This window comes from Chelonoidis abingdonii, chromosome 1 (assembly GCF_003597395.2).
Source record: "Chelonoidis abingdonii isolate Lonesome George chromosome 1, CheloAbing_2.0, whole genome shotgun sequence".
Classification (NCBI taxonomy): domain Eukaryota; kingdom Metazoa; phylum Chordata; order Testudines; family Testudinidae; genus Chelonoidis; species Chelonoidis abingdonii.
Window position 1 is genome coordinate 29,833,957 of NC_133769.1, and position 20,673 is coordinate 29,854,629.

The 20,673-nt window shown below is 38.3% G+C and overlaps 1 protein-coding gene across 1 annotated transcript in view; it reads left to right on the top strand.

Moving 5' to 3' along the window:
- PRKAR2B (protein kinase cAMP-dependent type II regulatory subunit beta) overlaps positions 1-13,037 on the top strand; it is a 113,125-nt gene extending 100,088 nt beyond the window's left edge. The window contains exons 6-11 of the mRNA XM_032769826.2: positions 962-1,115; positions 4,476-4,577; positions 5,454-5,528; positions 6,754-6,819; positions 7,011-7,149; positions 10,841-13,037. Of these exons, the coding sequence (XP_032625717.1) occupies positions 962-1,115; positions 4,476-4,577; positions 5,454-5,528; positions 6,754-6,819; positions 7,011-7,149; positions 10,841-10,974 (670 nt within the window). The 3' untranslated portion in view covers positions 10,975-13,037. The remainder of the gene's footprint in view (positions 1-961; positions 1,116-4,475; positions 4,578-5,453; positions 5,529-6,753; positions 6,820-7,010; positions 7,150-10,840) is intronic.
- The last annotated feature ends 7,636 nt before the right edge of the window (positions 13,038-20,673 follow it).

The window sequence follows — 20,673 nt, forward strand, 5'->3', positions numbered from 1 at the left end:
CCTCTTCAGAAAGCTGCAGGGACTCCACTGAGTTCTTCCAGATACATAGCTGTCACATCTAGGTGACTCTGACCGTCTGTCTTCAGAGTCCTTGACCGTGAAGGGAAAGGAATTGTGGAGAGATATGCATTCCATTCCAGCTACTTCCAAAAGGGAAGGCTATAAATATTTGGCACTGAACAAGCTAATGACACAGCATCAGAGTTAGTGGCTGTCATATTTTACTTCTTTCTCAGAGCAACAACTATCGATAAATACTTTTGTGGGTTTGCTTTGATGTTTAAAGTTAAAACTTTATATTAGATGAGTATACAATATTTTTATTTTGTATTTGTTACTCTTTAGATAAGGACTTGCGGTATGTTTTGCCACCATTCTTCTCACTAATACAACTGTACATTGCAATATACCAATTACTGTTTTAAGAAAACATTTTACATGCAAAAGAACTTTTACATTTTAAATTAATTTAATGAAAGAAGCATAGTTTTCAGAAACCATTTCTTTGTGACGACTTTGTACATTACACAGTTTCACGGTTAAAAAGAAATTGTTAAATAATTTAGGCTCTAAATTTGTTCATTTTTTTAATAATTGCCATTTTGATTTTATTTATATGTAAATTCATAATTGTAATTCTAATTCTGATTTTTTTTTAATTTTTCAAGTGCAAACTTACCATGTCCTCACAAAGAAGTAGCAACTGTCCCCCTTAAAATAGCCCCCGTTTCTAGGGCAAACACAAATAAGTGAGATGACCCTGCAAGCTACTCAGTATCATTTAACTGAACAAAATTTATATTTCTGGAGCAGTACCATCAGTATAATGCATGGTGCGTAATCAACTTGGTAAACTAAACAAACAAGGTAGTAAACTAAACCAGCTAACTGCTCAGTAAGGAACATGAGGGAGTGGAAAGGGTGGATGTTTACTCACTGTTTTTGTGTATTTTGTTAACAGAGGAACATATGACATTTATGTAAAATGTGACGGTGTTGGGAGGTGTGTTGGTACCTATGATAACCGTGGAAGTTTTGGTGAGTTGGCCTTAATGTACAATACACCCAGAGCAGCTACCATAATTGCTACATCTCCTGGCGCTGTATGGGGTTTGGTAAGTGAAATGTATGTTTGAATGTATTTTTCATTAAAACATATTTGTCTTTATATAAAATAATTTAAAATTGTATAACTGTATCTACAGCTATTTGAAATTGAAAGAATGTCTTATAATTGGAAATGTATCATTAAGATAGAAGCCTTTTAAAACTTTCAGAAAAATCCTGCACAAATACTGTCTTTTCTCAGACCCTGAACATACGCTTCGAGCAAACTTGAATATTAGAATGGGAATTTGATATAAGTACCACAACAAAAGTAATTTTGGAAAATACCTCAATAACTTTAAGAGCTTAGTTTTCATGTTTCCAACTGTAAGAGACATGGCAATTATTTTGCCAAATAGTAAATATTTTCTTAGATCTCAAAAAACATGAATGCATTTGGCAACAGTATAAAAAATCCACATGGTGCTATTTGTTAAGCTTACTATATCTGGAATCTGCACAATAGGTACTTTGAGAAAGCTGTTCTACTTCAAGGCTTATATGTTGGTCTGATAACTGATTCCAAGGTGCCAATTCAGAGCAGTGCTTGGTGTAGGGGAGCATAGGTGGCTTTCTGCCACCTTGATCCCTTAGACTGCTGAACTTTCTACATAACTTGGAGCAGCCTGAATGATGCTCTAAATTGCAATGGATTGTAAAGGCCACCCAGGGCCATTGTACTAGTGGGATTACAGTGCATTCCAGCCACATCCCCTTGAGCTGGGTGGTGTGAGAACAAGAGAGAATGACACACAGTTGGGTACCCCATGTTTCTGCTTAAAGGATTGTCCCACGCCAGGGAATTCCCTTTGCCCACATAGGGCAGTTTTATGGCCCTTGTGCTGCTGAAGTGGTGCCAAGGATCTGGTCCCATGTGTTTGGTTTAGCTAACATGAAGCTCATTACTTGAAATAAATGTGCTGAGACCTGTGGGATGAAATGATTTAAGTGCAACATTTCTGATAATTGTTATTCATCTGAAATTATATATTTTGTTTTCCTGGAGTCATTTACTCCAAACTTGTCATACAAAGCTAATAAATGTTGGTAATAAACATAGTCTGCAACTGAGCCTGAAAGGTTAGACGGCATGGGTGGGATCCATGAAGGGACTTGGGCGTTGCAGTGTGGAACATCATGGTGCCTTATTTTTGGGTGCCTGGAAAATTACAGGAACCACACTGTGATCCACAAGCGAACTTCAGTGCAAGGCTCCCTGCACAATGAAAGGAGAGGGCTAGTCCCCTTAGAATGTGACCCATAAAAGCAAGCACGTTATGTGTGAAACAGCCTAAGCTCGCCAGAGGGAGATGCCGATGAGAGGGGTGTGTACTAAGCCCCACCCCTCTCTCAGAGGTAGGCGCCTAAGTCCAGACTTCAGGGGTATGCCTATCTTTGGTTAGTGATCCAGGACCTGGAATCCCTCTCTTGGAATCCAGCAGCTTAGGTGCCTCTTGCAGGAATGAGTTAGGTGCCTGCCTTGCTCCACACAAAATGAGGATGGCGCCTAACTTGTAGCCCAGTGGTTAGCACACTCACTGGGGCTGAGATGTGGGGAGAACCAGGTTCAATTCTCCCCTCTCTGCCAGAGGGGAGAAAAAATCTGAGCAGAGGTTTCTCACCTCTTAGGAGAGTGCTCTAACCAGTGAGCTATGGGATATTCTGATGTGGCACTCTCTTGTTGAAGCTGTTCCATTGTGGATAAATAATGAAAGAGTTTTTGGAGTAGAGGGACTGAACCCTGGGTCTCCCACCTCCCAGGTGAGTGCTTGAACCACTGAATTAAAAGTTATAAGGTGGGTACCATCATCTCCACATCCTCCTCCTCTGGTAGCTGGATTTTGAATGGGATCTGATCCAGTTGGTGAGCATGCCTACTGGATCAGGACCCACATGCAACTTAGGATGAACACCTATCTTCCCCTGGTTTGGGGGGCGGGGTTAGGTGGGGTTAGGAATCTGGATATACATGCCCAGAGGCAGAAACAGAGGCACCAAGGGAACTTTTACTCTGAAAAATAGACACCGAGTTTAGGCACCTAGAGAATTTTGTGGATTGTAGCGGATCCAGAACTGGGACTTCAGCACCTCAGTCTGGAGCTTAGGTACTTAAGTATCTTTGTGAGTTTGCGTCTACGTGTCTGGTTCCTAAACCTGTATTAGGTGGAATGTTGGTTCAAAAAAGGAAGGTAAACAGCTAATCTGCCTCAAAAATAGACAATCATAGAAATCTGAATAGGAGTCAAAAATTGAAGCTTTTTATGGTCTGAAAGACTAACTAATTCTCTGTAATTAGTTAAGAAGGCTGGCTTGGGATGCCCTAAGATTTAATTGGATTACACAGACATTATTCATCCTTCTGAATTTGTAACTATAACAAGATATTAAAGGGACACTTAAAATCATCTTAAAAGTCACATTTCTATCTGCAAGTGTTGTAATTGCTATTGCTACAAGTAACAATATAAGATTACTAGAGCTGAAACTGATTGTGGGGTGGGGAGGAGAAATCACTTTTCAGTTTCTCATTTGTTGATTCAGCAGCAGTTAGTGTAGGGTCAGTTTCAGTTTTGTTGATGTCCAGTTATATTTCCAATCTCATGCATCTTGTCTGGGGGCAGTTTGTGTATATGCTCTCCCTGGGCCAGTAACTGCTGCTGCACAGCTGAATCTGAGGCCGTGTCTACACGACGCGCGAAAATTGATTTTAGATACGCAATTTCAGCTACGAGAATAGCGTAGCTGAAATCGATTATCTAAAATCGATCTACTCACCCGTCTTCACCGCGCAGGATCGGTGTGCGCGGCTCGCCATGTCGATTCCGGAACTCCGTTGGTTTTGGTGGAGTTCCGGAATCGATGTAAGCGCGCTCAGGGATCGATATATCGCGTCTAGATGAGACGCGATATATCGATCCCCGAGCAATCGATTGTAACGCGCCGATACGGCGCGTCGTATAGACATGGCCTGAAACTCAATAGGCAGCAGCTGTGCACAGAAGTAGGTGGGTAAGGAGGAATGGGCACCACAATGTTTGTTGTTGCTCTTGGGCCTGCGCAAATAACCCTTGCAAACATCACCAAGGAAGATGAATTTTTAGAAGAGGTATACAAAGATAGGCAAGAGATTTGACTTCAAAGATCTCTTATCAGAAAAATCAGTTATTTGAAATGATACAATGTAAAATATCAAATTTATTGTGCTGCTTTTAATAGAAGGCCTCACTGAAGTACTTAAAAACACATAAAATTGCTCTCTCGTGGCTGATTATAATCATTATAAATTTTACCTATGTCTTTTATGCATTTTCCCTTCTGTGCTAACATTTTCCTTTAATATACTTTTTTTCTTCTCTTTGTGTTTTCAGGACAGGGTAACATTCCGGAGAATCATTGTAAAAAACAATGCCAAAAAGAGAAAAATGTATGAAAATTTTATTCAGTCATTGCCATTCCTTACATCTTTAGAAGTAAGCTTTCAATTGCATTATTTTAGTAGTTGTGGCATGGGGTTTTATCTTGGAATAAAAATTTCCTCTAGATTAAAATTTTGCATATCTTTATTTTTGGAGAAGGGACTTCTGAGGAAAAGTGTTGAAATTTCCAATTTGATCCCCCCCATTGACTATTTTAGTTTCTTCATAAAGCTTGATCCTATAATTTGATCCACACAGCAGTCCCCTAATCGGGATCTGCCTGGAACAGGAGTCTGCTTGTGCAAACCAACTTGTAGGACAGAGACTATAATACTGCAAAAGATTAGAATATTTTTGTGCTTTCCAGCCTTCCATTTCTTAAACTGAATTCTTGCTGGATATTAATAATGTGAATTAGTGCTTTCGGCATGTTGAAAAAAGTGAATACTTTAATTTAAAAGATATATTTTTCTGCACACACATGCACTTTCTCCAGTAAGTATTTTGGAAGACTTAGAGCATGTAGATCTACAATACAAAAATAGAAAATTAACATGTACACCTCTACCTCGATATAACACGAATTCGGATATAACGCAGTAAAGCAGTGCTCCAGGGGGGCGGGGGCAGGGGCAGGGCGGCGCACTCTGGCGGATCAAAGCAAGTTTGATATAACACAGTTCCACCTATAATGCGGTAAGATTTTTTGGCTCCCGAGGACAGCATTATATCGGGTAGAGGTATATGTTGGTAAACCATTCCCTGGAAAATTGTTTAACAGAGGGCTCTTATCCCTTTATTGTCAATACAGATGGCTAGGGATATATTATACTGTACATAGGTCCATAAAAGCAGGTATTAAGGATTAGCAAAACATATGGTTAATATTTTTAGCAAAACATTTTAAATCTTCTTATTCTTTTTATAAAGCTATCTGAACGCTTGAAAGTGGTGGATGTAATAGGCACCAAAATATACAAAGATGGAGAACAAATCATTACTCAGGTATGGTAGTGTCTAGTTGATTTAGTTTTTGCGTCTATAAGTGAAACTACTGTATTATCTATAATGAATCCATTCTTTTAAACTAAGTGAGTCTCAGTATAGTACACATAAAGGGAATAAATTGGTCTGAAAAAAATGGTGTTGTTCAAAGAAATATGTTGTTATGATGATGTAAATTCCAAATAACAATTTAAAGCAAAAAAAAAAAAAAAAGTTTAGTACAAATACTTGGCAGGCTATTTCAATTAATTTTCCAGTGGCTTTTTTACCCTTTTGTATTTCCATACTGCGCATATCTGCGGTTAGTAGTGTGTCTCTATGATTACAAAATGTAATTAATTATTTCTGGGATTTGGAACGTTTTTTGTTAGCTTTTACAAGGCTGTAATTAGTAAATGCCTGTTGTGGAATATTTAGCCAGCATCTGACTGGGGGTTTTCTTTCCACTTTAACAGCTACTTTATTTCAACTGCTGTATTTTAAGAAACATGTTTTGTTGGTCTGAACAGAACAAAGTAAACTATGCAAATACTATAGAAGAGGAAGGCTTGTACTAGTAGGTGCTGAAAATGGATCTTACCATTGAGTGTCTGTTTCTGTTCCGAAAAAAGAACAATGTGAAGATAATTCCATCAAGGTAGATTGCAGGCAACTCAGACTTTGTGTTGCCTTTGGACTTCCTTTAGATGTTGGCTTTAACCTCTCTTATGCTTATTGATACCTGATCATCCATGATCGGGAATAATTTTGGGGATTTTATGAGTTCAAAATCCTCTAGAACAGAGGAAGTTGGCAACTGGATTTCAGGCTGATTATTTCTGTCCACCAACCCAATTCTGCTCTTGCCTACTGATACATAGGGGAGCAGCTTTTTTGTTTTGGGGGATAGGGATAAGTATCCTCCAAGTTATCCAATATCTTCTTTTGCCTCTCTTGGTGCTTCATATTGTGTTTTGTCCATGGCTTAGAACTGAGGTCTGCATGGAGCCAACGGTGTCATTTTCTTTCAGGAGAGCTAGTTGCTCATCTCATCTCTGTATGGACATTTTAATCCTTCTATGCCATGAATGTGGATTTCTAAGTAGAATGTATTAAAGCATTTTGCATTAGGTACCAAAGGATTAGCTGTTAGCCTCTGGCTACATATATTTTAATGTATTACTGTTACTACAGAACTAAAAAGCAATATTCATGTTTTCATTACTTGCTTTTTTATTTTTAATAGGGAGACATGGCTGATTGTTTTTTCATTGTAGAATCTGGAGAAGTGAGAATTACTATGAAAAGGAAGGTAAAAACTCTAACATGAATTTAATTTTTCTAAATCTTGAAGTCATTAATATATTCTAAATGTTAAACAGCAGGTGTCTCTAGTTTTCTCACTGCAGTTTTCTTTATTCTTTAGACATGTTTAAATTCCATTTTGAGTAAAACTGTACATTCAGCAAGTGTCTCTTATTCTTATCTTATCTGACTTTTCAGAATAAACAGGATGTAGAAGAGAATGGAGCGGTTGAAATAGCCCGGTACTCTAGAGGACAATATTTTGGAGAACTTGCTCTTGTAACTAACAAACCTCGAGCAGCTTCAGCATTTGCTCTTGGCACTGTCAAGTGTTTAGGTACTGATTCAGTGATATTTTTGCTTGCTGTGACTAATAAAAAAGAATCTTTTTACTTATCAAAGGCTGCATTTATAATGTACTACTGTATGTTCCTTCATACCATAAAATCAGATTTCAGTCACCTAGTAGCATTGCTTTAAAACCATTGGACTGTTAGACTGTACTGTACCTGTTATAGTATATTCCTACATACACTAGAAAAATTACTTGTAATTGACAACTGTGTCAACCATGGGCCTCCAATGTCTTCCCTCTTTAGATGGAATTGAAAATGGTTTCCAACTAGCGCAGACCTGGTCATAGTACTTTTAATCTGCATAACACTTAACAGACAAATAAAAAATTGTCCTTGCCCAGTGGTCAACCAACACCTAAGAAACAACTGCTTAATATAACCAACCTTCCATGCTACCTTATTTAATCTAACTTCCCATTTCTGAGTAAGTTAGCAAGTAGTTAGCAAAGTCTCTGGCTTTACCAGCCCATGTCACTCTGTCAGGTTTCAGGCTGAGACACAGAGCAGAGATAACAGTGATTGTGTTAACAGAGAACGTCATCTTGTCGTGGACATGATATAGAAATACGTATGTTTTCTTCTGGATCTTTGTGGCATTTAAAACAACTACTACTCCTTCTCCTTTGAGAGACCACAGTGGTGAACTGGACAGATGGCTTCAATCCTTCACCTGGGACTAGCCACACAAGTTCATGATGGACAGCTGTTCCTCCACCTCCAGAGCCATCATCTGTACAATTCCTCAAGGGTTAGTCTTCCCTTCTCTTACACAGGAGTGGACCAAGACTGTGTAACTCAGTACTAGAAGTGATAAATGACCACGAATGTCACTGCATTCAGAACTAAATGCAAAACTTATTTCTTTAACTTAACTTTCCTTCAAAAATTTTGTTATTTTAAAAAAACCCTGGACCTACATTCAAAACAAAACAATTAACTCATCCCAACTGAGTTGACATGGTGTATGGTTTATTTAGATGTTACTTAATGCACTCCTTAATGCTGAAATATAGTATTCTTTTGTATGGTTTTAGGTTTAACTTCTCAGTCACATCATTATATAACCCTTCCATTTTATTAATCTAACTATTAGGAAAATTGTAAGATACAAAAGCAAATTTTGTATTCTTAAATGACAGACATGAGACTAGCAAACAAAATGTTCTCTGTTTATTCACAAAGCTACTGGGTTTTTAAAAATAAGTCTCCCCAGCCAAACAAAGATAAACAAGCAGAAAAAGGAAGACCAAAGAAGAGGAAGATGAGGTGGTGATAAGAAAGAAGATCTGTTATGGTCCAGTGTGGGCAAGTTGTTGGGTCACTGGCACCTTTGAGAAAGTAGTGACCTTGTTCCACTGGAGGCTGGTTCAGGGAGGAAGTTTTCTTCTTTCTTTTGATGACAAGAACCAGTTAAGATGGCATCAGATGAATAAGCACAGACCAAATTCATTGCTGGCTAGAGCTCACAGATAATACCTGAGAAACCACTATGATTACTGTTCAATAGGTTCAGTGCCATTAGATTCATAACCTTGAGCAGAAGATAAGAAAAACAAAGGAAAAGAATAGATTAGACACCAAGATACCACCCTCAAGTTCAACGGAAGCCATTATAGAATCATAGTGGTAGAAGGGACCGCAAGGCTCATCTAGGTTAACCCCGAGGTTCCTTTTGGGACCTCTTATAACTATAGTCTGTTAGAAAAGTAGTGTGCTGTAGCCCTTCCCAGAGTTACCCAGTAGGTTTTGTATTCCACAGAATCTTAACTTGGAAGATATTTTCAAAACAAAGTTCCCAACAACCACTGAATTCTCCTTGACAAACCTTATTTAAGCAATCTTAGATATCTCACAGAGTTGTAGGCTATCATACTATGGTGATTGGCACAGTATAAATACCTAGATAAATCGATACCCTGAAGAGTTACTACCTAATCTTGAGGATAGTTTTCAAACCTTCTATTTGCATTATATCCTACCCAGACTGTGGACAAAACTCTGCTAGCTGAACCATTAAAAAATATTTTAAAAATGGATAGCACACACTTCTTGTGTAGTGTTGGATGGGTTTGGGTGTGACATCCATACACTGTTAGGCCTTGTCTACACAAAGTTTGTGCATCGATTAACTGATTTAGACACCAAATTAGCTTAAGCAATGCAACACCGCTAGCACAGACATTCTTAAATTGGTGTAAGACTATCTTAAATCAGCTTAATTTAATTCAAAACTGATATGAGTGTCCACACACAATTGCACTGGTTTAACTAAAAGTATGTTTAAAATCACACCTCTAGTTAAACTGGTGCAGCTTTGTGTATAGGCCAGACGTTAGAATCATTCAAATGAAATGTACAGAGTGTGTTGCCTAAGTAACAGCCATGTTTATTTTAGTGCCACAAAGTGAATTTTAATATTTAATATATTGAGTCATGATTATGCAATAGATACAGTTTAGATTGTAAATTCATATGGGCATGGACATTTTCTTTTATCTGTCTGTAAGGCTCTATGCACATTTATGGTGCTTTATGAATAACAAAGATAACAATTAAAAAATTAACACTTAAAATCTGTGCATGATATCAAGCTGTAAATGGTGAGAGTCTCAGTTTTAGCAAACAGTTATATCTGAAGTAAAAACATTCAGGTATGTGTTAGCAGGAGCATGGCTCCAGCAACTTTTTGAATAGAGAAAGGAAGTAAAGAGAATGAGACAACAGGAAAGTAGTTTTGATGGAAAGTATGAATAAATTACTGGCAATTCCAGGATAGCAAAAAATTGGGGGGGGCGGGGGGGGAACAGAATTGTTCATTTTGATGTTTTCATTTAAATGTGTATTTTCCCATAAGAACTGCCATAGGTAACATATTAAGACATAAGTTGAAAATATATGCACGTTCATGTCATAATTTGCACTATATAAACTTATAGGAAAAATTGTATGTGTGACTGAAAAAAATCAGTTTTCCTGCATATGGACTTTTTATTGACTTACTAAATTTTTCAGTGCTAACATAATAGATACAAAGTTAGTTCTAGACTTTTTAAATGTAAAGTTTCTTGAAGTAAAAAACATAAATTATTGACTACAGTATTTTTAGTTCTCCTGATTAACACTCCCGGTGAACCAATATGGATAACTATACTTTTAAATTGTCATCCAAAGCATGGGTGGAGGGGTATCTCAGTGGTTTGAGTGTTGGCCTGCTAAACCCAAGGTTGTGAGCTCAGTCCTTGAGGGGGCCACTTAGGGATCCAGGGCAAAAATCAGTACTTGGTCCTGCTAGTGAAGGCCAGGGGGCTGGACTCAATGACCTTTCAAGGGCCCTTCCAGCTCTAGGAAATAAATATATCTCCAATTATTATTAAAGCCTAGATCCTGCAAAGACTTATGCATTGATATCAGTAGAACTATTCCTACTAATAAAGTTAAGCACAGGCATAAATGTTTGCAGGATTGGGGTCAAAGTATTATTTAGGTCTGAATCATATGGGAAAAGTTATCTCCAGCTCTACTGACATAGCATGGGCCTCACTGATGCCTTTCCCATTATAATTTAAAATTCTACACAATGAATGTCATAAACTCTGAAATTCATTTCTGCAGCTGATGGCCACATTATATTCTTTCTCTCTCTCTCTCTCCCCCCACCCCTTTTTATCTTAGTTATGGATGTACAGGCATTTGAAAGGCTTTTGGGACCTTGTATGGAAATTATGAAAAGAAACATTGCAAACTATGAGGAGCAGCTAGTTGCTCTGTTTGGAACAAACATGGACATTGCTGATCCCAGTGCATGAAATAAAGTATGGAACAACAAGATCTGTTACGAGAAAATAGCACAGTAGTGGTTAGTCCACTGAGACCGTCTATCTTCCTGTAGATGCCAAGCATTTTCTGTGATTTTAGGGTTTGGGGTTTTTTTGTTTGTTGGGGTTTTTTTGTTTTTGCTTTTTTACATATTACAATGGATGTATCAGTAAACTAAATAGGGAGTTAATAGACTTTGGTCCTGATTTTCAGAAGAGCTTAGCACCAGCAGTTCCAGTTAAAGTCAAGGGTAGCTGTAGATGCATAGCACCTTTTGAAAATCAGCTCTTTGTATACAGCATTTCATAAAGAATAGATTTCAAGAAAACACTATGCTGATGAATTTGTTCAATCAGCTTCTGTTCTATAAAATGGTTAAGATTTTCTGGAAAGACTGTTAGCTTGAATGTGATATGTTTAAAGTATTAATGCACAGTGTTCATTAGTATTGATAATACAGAAGGTATGCTGTAGGTATCCATTTCTGCCTATTACAATTGTCATAATTTTATGTTGCAATTACTATAGCTGTATAAAAAAGAAATAACTCAAAATTCCTCATAACAATAAGGCACAACAATACATTTTGTGTAAAGTTCATTACCCAAGTCTTATTTTAACATTTGTGATTTGGTATTAAAGTCCTCTTTGCTTAATATGTCACATTTCAGCAAGCCCACTTGGAAAATATTGTAATATCTTATGCAATTTAGGGGATTTTTATATTTTTGCAATAAACTGCATTTTTATTTGTTACATATAAGTGGTATATTCCTCTGTTGAGAAAGCTGGCAAATTAATCTTGATGCAAGCATGTTTTTTAAAAAATGGCAAAAGTATTTTATGTAGACAATTGTCACATTCTATCTAATCGTGCATACCCTACATCATTTTCCTTCTAATTTCTTTCTTGTTTAAAAATTTATGCATTTTGTCTTTCCCATATTTATTTGATATCTACACTAGGGTTAAATTTTTGTCCGTAGAAATCACTTATTTTTCTCTGTACATTTCAAGTCAAATGTTCTCTGTATCTCTTTCTCTTAGTAGAGTCTGACTTTATCAGTTGAATCTGGTCTGTAATATATAAAGTGTTGAAAGCCATACTAAAATTTTTGGTCCCCGAAATCCTTACCAGCAAGTCTGAGAGAGAATGTGAATCTAAAAGATCAATAATATGAAAGGCTGTTTTATACGTGTTTGGAGAGCATGTTATTAAAGCTGACAGATTCTGCTTTGGTCTTCAGAGACCAAAGGCCCCTAAGATATCGTAAAAGACTGTCATTGCATCAGTCGAAGGATGGGGTAAAGTTTTGCTCTGTGATGAAGGAGAAAGTATTATCTTACGTAAAATAAGAAAGAAGGGTTCATTTCTCACTAGTAAAAGTCTATAATTGGAAGTATCAGACACAGTCCAATTCTCACATTATATACTGACATGTTTATTGCTCCATGTGGAAAGGTAGTTCACATAATGACAAATTGCAGTAGTTCTATCAAGACAGAACCAGAAGAGTTTCAACAAGGTTGCTTGATCCCTGTTTTAAACAAATGAAAAGTTACACCTTATTTTTCTTATTAGACAATGACTTTTCTAAAGCAATGTATTTGTGTTTGTCAGTTGGTATAATTATATATCCTGTCGTTATAGTGATCTGTTCTGACAATTTATACAATCAAACTTGAATATAAAACTATGATTATACAGTTCTATTACTAACATGTAATTTATATCGTATAATATTATATAAATTATAAATGAACATTGTTAACAAATACAGTCTCAGCAGAATTTACAAGTGTCAACAATTTTTTACACAGCCTCCTGATATGAATAGTTGCACATAAGATTGCTTTTGTACTTTTGATTTATTGAAAAAAGTGAAGTTTGTTATACTAGAAGGAAACATCAGGTAACCAAAATCTGTATGTGATTGTATATGCTTAATCTATAAAAGTTACTTATTTTTTGCACTAGCTTAATGTTATTCAGAAAAATGCTAATGATTACTTTTCTGATGATGAATTCCAATCAAAGCCATAAATGCTAGTAACAATATTTTCAATATTATTTGTCATATTCAAAGTTTCCTTACAATAAAAAACACTTTTATATGTATATATATATACACAGTGTTCATTTTTATAAATAGTTATAAGTGAATTATTTATAGCCACTTATTAACACATTCATAATTTTTAACACTTTTGTAGTGCTTTAAACCTTCGAAGAACTTTACAAACATTGAGCCTCTTGCTCAGTTCTTCATGTATTGGGAACAAATAAAAGAGAAAATAACTTGTACACAAACAGGATGTGTATACAGCAACTCTGGACACTCAGTATAGATCAAATACAAGGACATGGTCTGGTGATGGCTACTTTTAACCATTTTACTGCAAACCCATGGTCCTTTCTCTCCCCCCCCCCGCCCCCCAAACCCTCCTTACCCAGTTATAAACTGCAGCTAAATGTCAAATGCAAGAGGTGTGATAATTATAAGATAAACACAACATTTTGGGTTTAATGAGGCCCAAGGTCAGGCTCTGTGTTGCAGCAAGTTGTTGTAATGCTTCTGTAAATGGGAAAAAATCTGTGGGATTTTATTTGTTGGCTGATGAATTTTTCAATTTAAAATAATGAATGGGGTTTTAGCTCAGTTGGGTGCGTCTCACTAAATATTAATAACATTTGATGTAGTTTTGATATAAATCATTATGCACAGTTAACCTTAATTCTGGCATTTCCTAACTATTGAGTGCTTACCTTTGTAACCTAAGCAATGTTATTTCAAGTTTCATTAATGTAATCTTTTATACAGTTTGTTTGTGAACCACTGCCCTCTACTGGATGGAACATCTGGCCTTTTACTCATTCTCTCTTCTACTAAAGATTTACAATATACAAAAGAAAATAAATAAGTTTGAATATAGAAAGCACATATCATGAGTTTATTGCTCAGGTTGTCAAATCAGTTCAAATATTCATTTTAATAAGATTTAAATCTGAGGATTAGACTCATAGAATATGCACATATTCTGTCAATGTGTTATATACATTGTGTGGAGTGTGATATGCAAGGCCCAAGTCTTGCGGTCATATTCACTAGTTTTGACCTGTGCAGGAGTCTGTGCCAATGGATCATATTGCTGTATACATTTAGAATTTAACCAGCACTTGTAAACTTAACGTCTGTAAAGAACTTTGAATCTTCACGGAATCCCTGTAAGATTTTGGGGGAAAGCTCTTTATCGTTGGATAGAAAGTGCTGTAAAAGGGGATAGGGATGAGCTCCATGGAAAAGATGATTAAGCATTAGGATGTATTGTCTTTTCTAAAGTGTCTCCACAGGTATAGAGGGAGGAACATGTGTCCTGCAACCACCTCCTTGCCACTCTTCATCCCCTACCTTAGTGCTGACCTTACAGAGCTCTCTGCAGCATCTGGAGGAGTGGAGGAGAGGGTGCACACGCAGAATGGAGAAATCCACATCTAAAGGGCTTCTGCCAACATGGATCTGGAGTTAGATGGCAATCAAGACCATTATTATTATTTGTACTATGCCCAAAGTAACCTGGGAGCTACAGACCCATAAGAAACAGATCCCTTCCCAAAGAGCTTACAACCTAATTAGACAAGTAACGGAGTGGGAGAGTGGAGAAGAAAAGCATGAACTTGTTCTGTTTGGTGGGGTTGTTAAATTCATCTACATGTGGGAATGAAAATTTAGTGAAAACTCCCTGATATTTTTTCCATATCCCTTTCTGTCCCTTACACAGAAATTCTTTCCTAGTGGCCTTTCCCTTTAGAGCATGCAACTATACAGAGCATGAACAAAAGTCAGAGAGAAGGTAGAGATTTAACATCCCCTTGCTAGCAGACCATAATTTCACCATTTAGCTATGGGGGGGAAATGAAACAGAATATGACCCTTTCCCTAAATGGTGTACCAGGCAGTTGGTCAGGAATGTGCGTGTGCATGTGTGTAGTTAGACTACAAAGGAGGAATCTGAAACTACGGAGAGGAAAGCCCTGTTGAGCCTGGCTGTGTAAACATGAACCAGCATTAGACTTTAGCAAACTTTGTCCTTGACCTCTCAAAAGTAAGACTGCAGTTAAATAGATATCTATTAGTTAAATTATATTTTATATCTAATAGGACAAGAGCCTGTGCTGTACCTCCTCTAGGCATAGTGAACTTCAGTCTTCCAGGTGGTCACTCTAGTGCCTTTAGACACTGAATTCACTGTTAAAAATGCTTTTAGGGCTAGGAAATTAGGAGGAAATGACTAGAGCAATGTAAGGCTGCAGTTGGTAAATGGATACCTACAAAAGAAAAAAGCCTGAAACATCTGTATTGTAGAGAGTTTATGACTGAGAAATAAGTTGCATTTAAGTTATTCTAAATTTTAAAAAACTGGCTGAGTGTCTGGACTCTAATAATAAAGGGAATATTAAAATTGATACAAAATGGTGTAGGGCAAATTCCAGGAGTGGGGGAACAGAAATTTTCTCTTTGGAATACTATACAAGTCTTTGAAAGGGCGCAGATCTAGACTTTTTTCAACAGATGGTCTTCCCCCATACATAATGATTTTGTCTAATACTTTCCAGTCCAAAAAAAAAGGAGCTGATGGAATTGACAAATGAAGGACCAGTTTCTTAAAGAAAATGCTCTTGTTTGTTCTAGCAACATGAACCACCAGCTACTTCCAAAACGGCACAGTGCTAAATTATATATTGAGACAAGCCAGGATTTGTGAAAACCATCATCATTTCACTCCTTAGCCAGCTGACATAAACTATCTTAAAGCGGTCCATTGACCAAGTATTAAGCAGCTTGCACTTAGTTGCTCAGCTCTTCATAAAATTTTGGTTGATGTTACAAGGCAAGAGCGGTACGCATTAGAAATACATTTGCTGATGAGCATGTCAATTGCAATGTGGGATAATGTGATGAGAAATGTATTTTGAATGGATTTTCTCCCTTTGTTCCAATTGAAAATAGAAATGTAATAATGTGTGCTGGTAATAAGAATCTTAATCTGAAAGGCATCTTTAATGTCTCTGTTTTTTTAAATGGTTCCTTTAGAACAGTCCAAAACACACAATTAATGTGTACTGAGAGTCTCTACTCTTTCAGCACTTACAGGAATTCAAAAATTCATGTAAGAATATTTAATTTATCAACAAAGTATAAATATTTTCTAAAGTAATGCTTCTATAAAATCTTTCCTATGCAAAAGTGTATAAATATTTAAGAAAAAATTTAAACTCTTATTATTCAGAATATTGAGGAAAAAAGATCTCTGAGCTTGCCTATTGTAATATTAGACATTTAATATTATATTTCATTGTTCAGTATCTTTGGAGTTGAGTCTCAACATTTACTTTGATTATACATGTATTCTTTTTAATAATGTCAGCTTTTCAAACTGAGGAAATGCCTGTAAAACGTTAATTACTTTGGTATATAGTTAAGCACAAGTATTTTTAATTGGATTCTAAGACAGGGATTGGCAATCTTTGGTCCGCGGCCCGCCAGAGTAAGCCCCCTGGAGGGCTGGGCTGGCTTGTTTACCTGCCATGTCCGCAGGCTCGGCCGATCGTGGCTCCCACTGGTTGCAGTTTGGCGCTCCAGGCCAATGGGGGCTGCAGGAAGCGGCGCGGGCAGAGGGATGTGCTGGTTACCACTTCCCGTAGCCCCCATTGGCTTGGAGTGGCGAACTGTGGCCAGTGGGAGCCGCAATTGGCTGAACCTGCAGATGCAGCAGGTAAACACACCATCCCGGCCCGCCAGGGGCTTACCCTGGCAGGCCTCATGCCAAAGTTTGCCGATCCCTGTTGTAAGACATCACCTTTTGTACTCCATTGTTTTTGTCATATTAGTTTGATGAACTCGTATAAAGACTTTTATAATTACCGATTCTCACCCCCAGAAGATATTGCATGTTCCTGAAAGTGAAATACCTTCAAATAAATCCATCTGGATTGAAATAATCCACTTTATCTTACTAATGGACAAGCTATCACTTCCCATAAATGACAAATATCAAGATTTTGTTGCTTTACAATTACAAGAAAATCAGGCATCTGCTTCCTGCAGTCCTGTGTCTTGATGCTCAGTAAGTAAAACTGGGATAACGTGTACCTTGATGCTTAGTTAATTATATTGTAGTCCCTGTGAAAGTTTGTTCATATGAATTGCCGATTATGCATTCATTTATTAACAGCCAGAAAATAGTACTCTTTTCTAGTGGCCATTACTAAGAAGTGGAACCATTTTTCTTGTAACGGCAATAAACTTTATCTAGTTCTTGCTCATTTTCTCACACAGCCCCTTGTTCGCACATGTTAAGATAATGCATCATAGGCTATGCCTGAGAGATTTCTGTCTCATAGTGAATATAGGTTTTTTTTCTTTATATTTATTTGTGTGCATTCCCTTATTAGTTTCGTTCAGATAGTAGGTTACCAAATTGTAACAAACTCTAAGGCAAATCGCTGTATCTGATTGGTTAGCTGAGATGGGAGTGGGTTGGGAATGGAAAAGGAGGAATTTTTTTTTTCTGATTTCAATCCACCCCCACACAATCTCTGAGCTATTTGTTACTGAAGTTTTCATATCTTTATTAAGATTCTGATGGTTATTTTTAAATTGTCAAAACATTTCTGTTAGTATTAGAATTTTTAAGGTGATCTGGTAGATAGGAAACATCACTTGACCTCAGGAAATCTGGGTTCTGTTCCCACTTGTGCCACAGATTTCCTGGGTGACCATAGGCAACTCACTTAATCTCTATGCCTCAATTCCCTGTCAGTAAATGGGGAAGCTTCCTAGTCAAACAGAGGTGTACAGTGAGGATAAGCTCTGTAATATATGTGAGGCCTTCCGATATAGATGGGCACTGCATAGGAACCTAGAAAGGGATTTTTTGTGTTTTCTACCAGATTACATTTTGAGCCTCAATTACCACTGCCACTTTAAATGCAACCAAATTGTTGTCTGATCATTAAAGCACTGGACTGGGAATCAGGAGAGTTGTGGTCTAGTATTAGTGCTGCCACTGACTCACTGTTTGACCTTTGGCAATTCACTTAACCTCTTTATGCCTCAGTTTCCACAGCTGTGAAATGGGAATAATACCTTCTTTACAGGAGTTTTTTGAACATTAATTAAAGCTGGCAAATCATTTTGAGATTTTAAGCTGAAGGGTGGTAGGAAAGTACAAAGTATTATTAAAGTCAGAAATCGAGCAAGAGCAAAATCATCACTTCTAGTCTTATGCTACGACTCAGTGCAACATCAGCTTAATAGTGAAAGAGCTCCTGTTGCGAAAGAAGGGGAAAAGCAGCTGTTCACTCCAAGACAGGACAAAGCCCAATCCCCAGTGCAGGCTATTACAAAATGTGCAAAAGAAGCTGAACCTTACCAGAGAATTAGTTTTGTGAACAGAAGATGGTGACAGCAAACATGATTTGAAGTAACTAAATCCACAGAAGCAAAGGGTAAGCTTTTTAAAATTCAGTAAGATTAAGTAAGTGTGCATAGGTGCTGCTGATCCCCTTGAGTTCCTCAGTGATACAGATTATGGAGAAGATAGTTAAATCCTAGCATTCAATGGTTCTGTGCTCTCTTGAACTGAGACTCCTGCAATGTGCTCATTGGGAGTCATCTAAAGCCCTGCCACTAGATCCATCACTTTTTATGGCTGATTTCCTGGGCTTATAGATAGGGTGCCCACTAGTACATTTCCAGGATACTGAACATTCCGGAAATAGCATGGGCCTGCCCCTACTGGGGCATGATCTTGCACACACAATTCATCTGAGGTCAAAATGAGGGTGCCATTTTGAACAGCACTCTGCCCAGTCCCTGCTGGCATGACCTCACATGCACAGTATGCACAAGATCATGGCTACAGGAGTAGAGTGGTGCACTCTCCATTATGGCATCCCTCTTCTGACACAAGACAAAACCACACCCTGTTTTGTCTCAGTACTGGATGGGGACAAACATTACAAAAGCAGGTCTGGTTAAAAATGCAAGAGTGGCCTGCCTACTTATAGGCCCAAAGCCACAAAAGTATTTAAGCACCTTAACCCCAGATTTAGGAGTCCGAGTCTCAAGGTTTGTTGCCACTGCAGTAGGACAGAACTCCCACTCAACCATGTAGGTTCCTAAACTCACTTGGCACCTAAGTTTTCAGGGTACAAGTTCCCTAGGCACCTACATTTCTGTTTTATGGGCACACGTAGTGTTGCATTCCTGTAAGCAACTGGATATCTACCTCCCACCTAAGGGCTTCTCTTCATGTACAATGCAACAGTGGAGCAGCTGTGCCATTGCATGGCTTGAGTGAAGATTTTTCTGTTGGCATAGTTAGCTACTGCATCTTGGGGAGGTGGATTATGTCAACAGGAGAAGCTCTCCCATTGACATAGTGCTGTCTACACGGGGGAGTAGGGTGTGTGTGTGTTAGGTCGACATAACTATGTTGCTAAAGGGTGTGGATGCAGTGAAGAATCCTGTGGCACCTTATAGACTAACAGACATTATGGAACATGAGCTTTTGTGGGTGAATACCCACTTTGTCGGATACATGCATCCGACGAAGTGGGTATTCACCCATGAAAGCTCATGCTCCAAAACGTCTGTTAGTCTATAAGGTACCACAGGATTCTTTGCTGCTTTTACAGATCCAGACTAACATGGCTACCCCTCTGATACTTGAAGGGTGTAGATTTTTCACATTTTTCATAACATGTAGTTATACCAATATAGGTCTGTACTGTAGATCTGGCCTAAGCCTGAGAGTGATCCATTAACTAATGAAAGATAAGTGGATCAATATCTAAGTTGCATGCAGGGCCTGACCTGGTAGGCAGCTTCTGAAAATGTGGATAAATACTTAATAAGTGGGTGAGAGAATGATTCTGGAGTGCAGTGCTTAGGGCAGCCATCTGGGCCAATGGAGACCTATGCACCAATCACTCTTTCATTAGTTATCCAAAGTGGAACAGCTTTAAGAGGAGAGATTGAGAAAGACCCACATAAGAATATCCCATAGCTCAGTGGCTAGAGCACTCTCAAAAAGGTGAGAAGACTTCTGTTCAAATTTTTTCTCTCCCTCTGCCTGAGGGGGAAAATTGAACCACATCCTAGGCAAATAGTCTCTGGTAGGGGGCATCCAGGGCTGTCCTTAACCATAAGAGTATGCAGCTGCACAGGGCACCAGGAACTTTGGGGCACCAAATTCTCTGGTACCCTATGCAGCTGCATGTTGCTCCAGCCCCTGCTCCCCCTCTTCCCCATGGTCCCCGCTTCACCCCAGCCCCTCTTCACACCCCTGCTCCGCCCCCTACTCCCCTGAAGACTGCAGCAGGGCTGGGCCTGCACTTACCCGTGGCAGGAAGTGCAGGGGCCTGGCCCCAACCCCAGCTGCGCCTTGATTGACTGCTTAGGCGCAGTTTCCCCCTTCCCCCCAAGCTATCCCCCCACAGGGGGTGCTGTGTACGGCCCCAGAATAGCTAGGGACAGCCCTGGGAGCAGCCACCATCTCCTTTCCATTTTGTGTATGTAAGCAGAGTCAGGATGAGCTGTACCCTGACATCTGGTGGTGAAGTATGGGAAGTGTGGAAAGAATGTCTGGAATGCGAAATCTCAAATATTTGCATAGGCACGCCT